At 37.9% G+C, this 10,512-nt stretch overlaps 2 protein-coding genes across 2 annotated transcripts; one reads left to right on the top strand and one right to left on the bottom strand.

Annotated features, from left to right (window-relative positions):
• Nucleotides 1-381: 381 nt before the first annotated feature.
• On the bottom strand, nucleotides 382-2,452 carry LOC147857024 (protein BPS1, chloroplastic-like). The gene has a single exon (XM_087328770.1). The coding sequence runs from the start codon at nucleotides 2,352-2,354 to the stop codon at nucleotides 1,260-1,262; it is 1,095 nt and encodes a 364-aa protein (XP_087184896.1). The 5' UTR covers nucleotides 2,355-2,452; the 3' UTR covers nucleotides 382-1,259.
• Nucleotides 2,453-6,636: 4,184 nt separating this feature from the next.
• On the top strand, nucleotides 6,637-10,137 carry LOC147857025 (hydroxyacylglutathione hydrolase 2, mitochondrial-like). Its single transcript, XM_087328872.1, has 7 exons — nucleotides 6,637-6,837; nucleotides 7,110-7,313; nucleotides 7,833-7,956; nucleotides 8,198-8,298; nucleotides 8,590-8,664; nucleotides 9,232-9,330; nucleotides 9,611-10,137. Exons 1-7 carry the CDS (start codon nucleotides 6,676-6,678, stop codon nucleotides 9,755-9,757), a joined length of 912 nt encoding a protein of 303 aa, XP_087184998.1. The 5' UTR covers nucleotides 6,637-6,675; the 3' UTR covers nucleotides 9,758-10,137.
• The last annotated feature ends 375 nt before the right edge of the window (nucleotides 10,138-10,512 follow it).

A 10,512-nucleotide genomic window follows, 5' to 3' on the forward strand; every position in this document is an offset into this window, starting at 1 on the left:
AAATCATTTCAGTCTATGCTGAAATATATGTTCAAATACACCCAGCAATTGGACAATAAAAACCTACTAATAGAATCTTGCTATTGAATCTCATTGCACTTCTGCTACACAAAAAGGTGTAGCCTAATAAATGAACTTGTGTTCTGCTAAGATAATTGTGTTCCTAAGAGGAATTAAATAGTGAAGTTGTGTGATTACATAGTTATTGACATGCATTAGATTACATTCAGATTTTACAGTAGTATAAAAATAAATCACTTCAGAAACCATTCAGTTAAAGAGTAATCAATAACAGAAACAACTGATGGATATTATATTGCATCATTTTAACATAGTTATTAGCTTTTATTCAGTAAATCATCTCTGGCTAGACTATAGCCGTTATAAAAAAACTTCCTGTATATATATTCACAATAGAAGAATGATACACAAAGATACTTTTATTTTAAATTGTTTGCTCCTATTTATTCAATTAAGCCTCATTTGTTACACTTATAACAAAAGAAGGGGGATGTTATACAAAAGCATATACAAGCAAAATGATCATGAGTTGGGTTGATTTCTAGATTTGTACACAATACTCTGAACATATAACATACCAAAACTTGGAGCAGCCAATTTGTATCCATAAATATATGCCCAATGGGATGACGGCACACCTTGACAATCATTAAGCTTCCATCTCAGATCTAGCATGACATGTGTGGAAACACGCATAGATAGTCCATTTCTTCATATAGGTATGTGATGGTGCCATGCCATTCGTCACCATCAAGATCGTTGAAAGAAGCAATGTCATGTCATTACTATTACCACCATGAAAGAAGGAAAGCCATGTAATCATCATCACCACCATTTAAAAAGAAGCAAGAAGGCCATGTTGACACCATTGAAAACAATAAGACCATGTCACCACCATTGAAAGTGACAAAACAATGCTATGCAATGATCATCACCATCTTTGAGAAAAACAACGCCCATTCAACGATACGATGTGAAGCCAAACACCATCATTACCATTGATAGAACAAGAGTCATACCACCATCATTGAAAGAAGCAGTCCCATGCCACCACTACCACCATTGAAACGAAACAATGTGATGTCTTCACCACCACTACTAAAAAAGCGGTGCCATGTCATTATAAACACCAAATGGTCACATGCCATGTTGCAAACAAACTGCAACATGACATAGGGCACCAACACCAGAAAATTGCCATCATCATCAAAAAAAGGAATCGATGGCAACAAGCCACGTCATCGTGAGTGACTATATATATCGAGAAGGGCAATTCGGCTAGCAATCAAGACCTTGAAAACTTCCCCAACACTTGCTTCCAATGGATCAATCCCATTCCTTAACTCTCTTCTCGCCATCTTGAGCGATTCCACCGCATCTCTAATCTCTCTCGCTTGCTCTTCACCAACAGGAAAACATCTCGAATTTAGCATACTCTCCACCTTCCCATACAACAATCTCACTGCAATATCGGTCTTATCCAACTCTTCTAGCAATGCATTTGACCCTTTAGCTTTCTTTCTATCAATCTCTTCTTTGACTCTTTGTTGGAGACTAGTTAAAGAGAAAGTCCACGCAGATTGTCCACCAACCGAAATAGAAGAAAGAGGGCGCCTCGGCTTAAAAGACAGAGCACTAGCCAAGACCCCACAAATGAAAATAGTACTTACTTGAGCAGCATAAATAACCATGAAAAAATTACCTTTAGAAGCAGCTTCCATATTTAACTTCTCACCCATTCTTCTCAGCATAGAGCTACAATTCTCAAGCTTAGATCTTCTTTGACCCATTTGATTCATCTCCTCTTCTTTCCTTTTTAAGGCCTCAATACATCTAAGAAGAGAATTTTTAGATCGTCGCAGGTGGGGTTCATAACCAACTGTTTGTGGTGAGAAGCTATGTATAGCAAGATCAACATAAGAATCGTAGGTTTTTATATCTGAGATGGCATCTCGGAGAGTTCGGCAAATGTCAAGAAGTTTAACACTGTCATCTAAGTATTCATCTAACCATTTGAAATCACCTTCTGCAAGGGCCCGTTGAAGATCAGGGATAAATACTTCTGCATATCCATGTGTGGAAAGAACCACTTCTTCCATAGCTTGGCATAGCCATGGAATACTCAAATATCCACCTTCATCGGTTGACTTCAATCTCTCCAACTGCTGACAGAGATGTGATTCGAATGACTCCAAGCCCGGATTATTACTACTCCCTCGAGAAGAAGAAGATGTATTTGCTGTTGTCGGGCTTGAAGCTTTAAAAGAGAATCGTGGCGATGAAAAGCTCTGCAGAGCGGCGCCAAGCGATGAGAAGAGGGAAGAACTAGTCATGGCGATGGATCGTAGCAGAGAAAAAGCGAGATGGGTTTCCAAAGGAAGCAGCAAAAAATCGGATGAGAAATTCAATGTCTGTCTGTCTGTCTGTCTGTGATCGATGTTCTGTGATTTAGGGCTGCTTCTGTTATTTGTGAATTTTAGGGCAGAAATTCAATGAGCAGTGCAAGTATATATACATATATGATATACATACATATACAAGCCTTCGGATTTTTATTTTTATTTTTATTTTTTTTTTATTTTTTTTTTTTTTGTTTTTTTTTTTTTTTTTTTATTTTATTTTATTTTTGTTTATTTTTTTATTTTTTTATTTTATTTTATTTTATTTTTCCATTAATTATTTATTTCTGTTTTGCTTTTTTTTTTATTTCTTTTTCAAACCTCCTCTCAAAATCTGCTTGTACATGCATATTGACATCAGTTTTCACGCACCAAAATCTGCCTTCCATTCCCTCTATATACATAATACTATTCTTATTTCCAATTCTTTCACACACACACACACGGACGGACGGACGGACGGACGGAGGTGCTCTGCCTGCCTGCCTGCCTGCTCTGATCTCGCCTCAACTCTTCACGGAACGTGTGTCTCCGTTTACCTATTATCTGCCTCTAGCCGACCGGAACTGATAACTATTCCCATCATCCCCTCAGTGTTACTGGCAATTAACACTGCTTTTCTACCAGCTCGACTCGATTGTTCTCACCACCCCCCCCCCCCCCCTTATCTATTGGATTGTAACAGTTCGGCTCTTGCTATGTATCATCATCATGTCACCTTTGTTTGTGTTGTAGTGGCGAGCCGAGAGATCATTCCCTCCCTTTATGCAAGCAATGGTAGTCGTTCACATGTGTAGCAGGTCTCGTATGTCCCTAGTTCAACAGTTATTCCCATTTGTTGGCATGTCCCAAGGTAGCTGGCCACATTCCCCATCCCAACGAGCATTGTCTGGTTGTACCAAATCCCCCGTTTTGTGTGTTGGCGTGGTGTCATTAGGCATACATATTCTCTTATATTCGTTGTCACGATGTGGCACTTGCAAAGGTGAGAAGGCACGACAAAGTTAGGTTTCACACCTGTCTTTTTAATTTTCCATTGTTCTATTCCCCCCCTCCCCCCTCTCTCCGCAACACGCATGCACGTTCCCTAGAAAAAAAGAAAATAGATTACCCAAAATACCCCTCAAGGCTCTCCCCTTATTTCCTAAAGTACGCTTCCTTTATTAACTAAAGTTCCCCTTACTATTCTACTCCCTTTTAATTTCATAAAGCCACCTACCCTTTTAAGCATAAAGTTTCCAATTTACTCCCCCATTCTTTGGTATACTTTAAAATATACTCATTTAAACTCTTTCTCTCTTACACACACACACTGTATACATACTCCTACACATACGCGACTACATTTACACACATACATGCCCTATACCACTTACACATACCAACTGCACATTCATGGACAAAATCAAATACCCACACATATATATTTGAATACATACACAAACATCAAAACCCTATACACTCTTAGGCATATATATAATCACGCACACTTACACATATTTACACATTTTCATGCAACTTTATGTTTGAATAAATTGTCGCGGCCCGATAAAGCTCTAAGGTCACAAGCCAATTCATACATGACTTATTGATCGATTCTCAAGAAGATCAATACATTGTAGTTGATTCTCAAGAAGATCGATTTGTGACAAATCAAACTTCTTCTTCTTGTGCAAGCACCACCATGCCAGACTCCATCACTGAGCTCGACCAAATCATGGCAGTCCTTCAACAACTTTGACGAGAGAATAATGTTCTCCAAGAGTCCCTACATAAGCTTTGAAATTCACACATACGACATCAACTACTCACTTGGTGGAAATCCTAAAGCCTAAGATCAATGTTCCTGATAAATTTGACAACAATTGGAGCGGCCTTAGGGATTCCTAAATCAAAATTGAGTAGTCATCCGTGTATAACCACAACATATACTCCAACAATTTCAAATAACTCAAGCTTGTCAACTCCCTCTTGGACGATTCAATGCAAGCCTGGTTCGTGCCACTAATGAAAAAAATGGCGCTCCTTCTGGAAGATTTCCTAATCATCACGTTTGACGCGACCTTTGGGAGTCTAACAAACATTGATCTTCAATGACCAAATATAAAGTGTACAACAATGATGTGGGGTGATGTCTATGTATGCATCGAAGTTCTACCACCTGCCAGCAACATCAATTAGGATGACCATGATCTCCTTAACTTGCGTTGTCAAATAGAGCAAGATCGGAAAACTCCACAATAACTCATACACTCAATAATTTGGACTAGTTCACAGTCAACTATAGGTTCTTACTCTAAAACAACAACATATATGTCCCAACAAATGATGTTCACTCTATGTCTTTACAATGTGCCACAACAATGAGATTTTGGGGCATTTGGGACAACAAAAACTCTCAAACTAACAATGTGGAACTACTAGTGTCAACGACAACCAGTTGATAAGTTTATCGAATGACCCCGCACATCAAGAACCTGAGAGTTGGGCACAAGAGAGTTGGGACAGTCTGGTTGATGGCACAAAGATCCTCACCGAAGGTTTGGACCCATGCCAACGTAACCCAAGACAAGGATGAAGACAATGTGGAAATAGACAACTTGACGGACCCCCCCTTAAACACATCCAATGTGTTGAGGGGTTTCATGATTGGAACCACAATACCATCTTGACGGATTGAGGTGAGGGACTTTATCAATGGGTAGAAAAGGTGCCCATTGTAACACATCCTTTGCGTTGAGGGGTTCCATAATTGGAACCACAACACACCACCTCAACGGATTCAGGTGAGGGCCTTCTCGATAGGTAGAGAAGGCCATGTGAGTCGTGGGCTTCTAAGTTTCTCGATGGATGGAGAAGACACCCATGACTCACAAGATATTGGAGGTTGGACAGAGAGCGGTTGGGTGGTATGTTCAACGAGTCCCAATTCTTCACCTAGTCATCCTTCACGTAGTCCGCGTCCGATTGGAGATCCACCCTAATCACAAAATTTGGGTAGTGTGACCCTGCCCGCCTAGATACCACATTTGGCACATACTGAAGGATGTGTAGGTTTGGTAGGGGTGGATGTCGTGATGCGGGGTGTGGGGTGTGCACAAGAGGATTTTAGTTAAACTAGGATTATTAGAAAGGTTGATTGGTAGATCGAAGATGTGAAGAGAAAGACATTTTGTGACTTTATTATTATTATTATTTAGGAAAGAAAAGGCATAACGTGTGGTAAAATAAAAAAGGGTAAAGATAATGCAAACAAGGGGGAGAGGGAAGAGAGAGACACAGAAGCTCTATCGGATTGGGAGGCGAAGAAGCTAGGGTAGCAAATCAAGAGGGTGTGTAAGACCAACATCAACAAGAGGTGATGTGGTCGTTGATCGTTGGGAGATTACACCAAAACTCGAGAATTTCCCCTTGAAGCTTCACTCTTATTCTTTTCTTCTTCATCTTCTTCTCCACAATATACTTGCTATTTTAGGGTTTTATTTACATCCTTTTTTGCGAAATTTAGGGTTCTTAGCTCATGATTAATTCCTGAAAAATTTGCATCTTGTGATAAAAAAACTCCAAAATCTTGTAAACCCTATTTTATAAAGGGATTTTCTTTCATAATCCAACGTTTTTAGCCTACACAAAAGACTATCTAGACTTAATATTGTAAAATCCATTCATAATCTCAGATTCTTTGGGTTAATTACGTGAAAATCTTGGGCGTAACTCACTGTTCGAATCACAACTACCTTCGACTCTATAGAGCCTTCGGGTTTGACCTACATTCGACTTTGGCGATCTTTGGGCTCTTTAGAGGCTTCGAATTAGACGATCTTTCGGCTCTGTAGAGCCTTCGAGTTTGACGAATCATCTGACTCTTATGATCATTCGACACTAACGAGCCTTCGAGTCATCCATATGCTCTGGTTCAAGTCCCGGGTGGTCCCGCTCGAGTAGCACACCTATGCACACGTATTTTATTTACTCTGACTACCTACCTCTCTAAGGAAGAACTCTGTAGAGAGGAGACACATCAAGTGTTTTATTGCCACATGAAAAAAAGGTGTGTTTTTTGGATTGGGGGTATTCCAGTAAATACCCAAAAGTATAGGAAGGGGTATTTGGGCGATTTCCCAAAAACCCCAAAAGCTCTCTCTGTTCTTCTTCTTCTTCTTCTTCTTCTAGCAGTAGTGATCACAACCTCCTCTTCTTCTTCTTCTTCTTCTTTCAATCACAACCTCCTCTCTGTGTTTTTTTTGGCTTTACCATGAATTTGGTTTCCATGAAAGCTTGGGGTCTCAGGAGCACCTTCTTCTCTTCTCCTTCTTCTTTAACTCTGAATAGCTTTCTTCTTCTTCGTAACAGACCCGGAAGGAGAATATGCAGATTCTCCACATCCTCCATCACAGCCTCCTTGCAGATTGATTTGGTAAGTTGGACTGCATGCTCATTACTGCCAAAATTTCTCTGCTAATAAGCTCTCTAGACCCGTAGCGTTATCGAATTTACTGTGATGGCATTATGCATATCCCCCCTCCCTGTGATAGAGGTCCTTTGAAGCGATTTCACGTATAACTGTACATGAAAAGTTTGATTGTTAATTTATATGTTTTGTCTTAACCATTTTTTGGATACTTGGTCGAGCATTCCTCCAAAATTTGACCTTCCATTTATATGCTTTAGCTTGAATTACTTTGACAGGTACCTTGCCTGAAGGATAACTATGCGTACCTGTTGTATGATACTGAAGAAGGTGTCAGTGGTGTAATAGATCCTTCTGAATATGGAACCGTTGCGAAGGCATTGACAAAAAAGAATCTTCATTTGGACTATATTCTTAATACGCATCATCATTGGGATCACACTGGAGGTAACATCGATCTGAAGAGCAAGTATAAAGCAAAGGTACAAAAGAATATTCCCACTGTCTACATACTTCCCTGTGTTCAAGACCTATCCTTCTTACTGTTGAGTTTTCATGAATAAAACAAAAAAGTTGTAAGTTATAGTTGCAAAACATGTAGAAATACACTTTTGAGGGAGAATATAGACTCAACCAATCTAAAAGAGAGACCATGCATCTGGAGAGAAGATGTATGAACCTCACCTTTTCTAGACAGTATCAATACTTCTTACCATAAAATATTCTGCTTTTCTAATTATATCCAGACGAAAGAGGAATGTTTAGTACAGATTGGAATCTACAGAAGTGCTTGCAGGGTGGGGGAGTGTCTTATCTTAAGCGTCTATAAAGGGAAATGTGCTCAACATTAGTCAAGTTACGCCATGCATCATGAAAAACTTTGCTAGCAAAATCAAGTTTTCCTCTTGCAATGGTGTTGAGCCTTTTTGCATGTATCCTTTTCTTCTCATTCACACCAATTTAATATACAATGGTGTTATAGTTTGTTAAAATGCATGTAGGTGGTTGGCCCCGCTGCAGACCAAACGCGAATCCCTGGGATTGATATCGCTTTACAAGATGGGGATACATGGATGTTTGGAAATCACAAGATGGTGGTTTTCGATACCCCAGGGCACACACGAGGTAAGTCTGTACTCATTATATACTATATAATAATGTATGTTATATATACTACGTAGGATAAATGCTAATAATATTCCTGATTCCATGAGATGCGATAATTTCTTATATCATCAGTGAGCGATCAAAAGCCTTCCAATTTTCGCAAAGAGTCTTTATTTGGCCCTTTCCTTGTCAAATTATTATTGTTTTTGTCTTTTTATTATTATTTACATTTGGGCATTTTTTTTATTGTTTTCAACAGGACATGTAAGCTTCTATTTTCCAAGCTCGAATGCTATTTTCACTGGTGATACGTTATTCTCACTATCGTGTGGAAAGCTCTTTGAAGGCACGCCTCAACAGGTAGGTAACACAAACCTTATTATAGTAGAACTAAACAACCCAACAATAACCATCTTCCATCTAATCATATGTATTTTTTCTCACTGTAGAATCACAATGTATCAAGCAAATTATTTTATCTGTTACGATAATGTGTATCATGTTTGATTTTGTTAATTCATTTATGGTAAAAACAAAACAAAATCGTCTTATGCTCTCAAGCATGTTAAAAAGCAGTATTCATATATTGTATGGAATTCCATATCTGAAGAGAGGAATTCCATATGAAAAATCTGGGAAATTTTATTTCAGATGTGGAGCTCACTTTCAAAGATAATGGCCTTGCCAGACGAGACTTCAATATACTGTGGACATGAGTACACATTGGTAAGTTGTTTGGTTGCTCTTTTTTTAAGAAAAAGTTCTTCACAACATTGACTAATGCTCAATTAACCTCGATATATCGCTGGAATTGACCCTATTCTGTTTTTCTTTCTTTCACTTTTTTCTGTCCTTGAGAATATATCTATAAATTCTCAAATGCTAGTGAGAATTATGTAAAAGTGGCTCGGTTTTAGATACCTAGGAAATTGAGTAGCTAGCTTAACCGTGTCGAATATTTGCTGAATACCTAAGTCTAATGATTATAGAATGTTTTTGTTAGGATTTTCTTCTGTTCTTTTAAAAACTATAAATGAAGGTTTTATATATATCCTTCTAGTTTTGTGGTTGTACATACATTTTAACAATATTTGATTGTCATTGCTTCTGATTTGTGTTTAGCAATGCTTCATGTTCTGATTGCTTTTGACCAAGAGAACTAATCATGAACTACTATATAAAATACACACAACAATGTAATATCCTTGTAATCAAGAGGTTACATATTGTAACATAGAACAGAGCTTACTTAAGATACACAACCTTAATTTCAAATCCATGCTCTGGCCGCAGTCGAATGCTGAATTCTCACTAACACTCGAGCCCAACAATGAAAACCTTAGGAACTACTATGACAAAATCAAGAAGCTTCGAGAAGCAAACCTTCCGACAGTAAGTAGAATATTTCATTATTGTCACAGTTTGTGTTTTCAATATCAAATCAAAATGATCCTAAATTTCTACCTCACCTAATGGAACGAGATCGCTGATTGGTTAATAATGCTTGTAAAATGCATTTCAAATCCAAGCGTTCTAATAAATTTAGTGGCGTTAGTGAGAATAAAGCTTCTAAATCTATTAGAACATGGAGAAACTTGTGTGGAACTACATTATTTGAATAGAGTTTTAGATTTTTGTTTGTATATAATGCTTCATTTTTTTTTGTTGCCAGATACCTACAAGTGTGAAAACAGAAAAAGCATGCAACCCGTTTCTTCGTGTATCTAGTGCCGAAATAAGAGCGTCTCTGAGGTTGCCTTCAGATGCTGATGAAGTGCAAACACTTGCTGCAGTGCGAGCTTCCAAGGACAAATGGTGACCAGTCGGATATTCTATAAATAGAAAGGAATCCTAAAGAAAGGAAAGATGTATTAACGTCCGAAAATGACCAAAATAGTGTGTGTGTACAGACAGACAGACCCAACAAGATATTGAAAATGTTCTTGATGAAAAATTTGATATGAGTAATACGCCTATGTAGGCTTCCAAAAATATGTACTCAATCAATATTTAAAGGGATTTTTTTGGAATCATTTCAGTCCTCTTGATGAGCACTCACACATTGTAGAGTGACCACATCTGCGATGTAAAAATTTCTGACAATTCTTTCTCATGTTGGATGCAAAATTCCAAATTTTCATTAGTCTTGTTGAATGCCATGAGAAATTAATGAATACATTTCTTTAAATGCTGCTCAAAACAGAATCCTACCCTTGCATATTGATAAATTTCACTAACATGAAATAGTCTTAGTTATATTTCAGGAGTCTATACAATGTTTATAAATTTAGCACACATGATGCAAACAACATGATCCTCATTTTTTGCTTAAACAATTATTGAGTTTTTCAAAGTTTCCCACATGCTCATAGGTGGTTGGATTTGATCCTCTTGAAAGGCTCTAAAAAGATTGTGAAGGATTATCCAACAACCATAACCACTTGTGATTTGAAACAACAATATATTACATCCAAAGCTTGATGTGATGTATTCATTACCTCTTATTTGTCTTGAGTAATGAGCCTATAAAATGTCTTCATAATGTTAAATGACGATCGACGATTTGCTAGATGA

Source organism: Azolla caroliniana, unplaced genomic scaffold (assembly GCF_043228905.1).
Source record: "Azolla caroliniana isolate FFs.n. ecotype wild unplaced genomic scaffold, voAzoCaro1.0.p SCAF_12, whole genome shotgun sequence".
Lineage (NCBI taxonomy): Eukaryota > Viridiplantae > Streptophyta > Polypodiopsida > Salviniales > Salviniaceae > Azolla > Azolla caroliniana.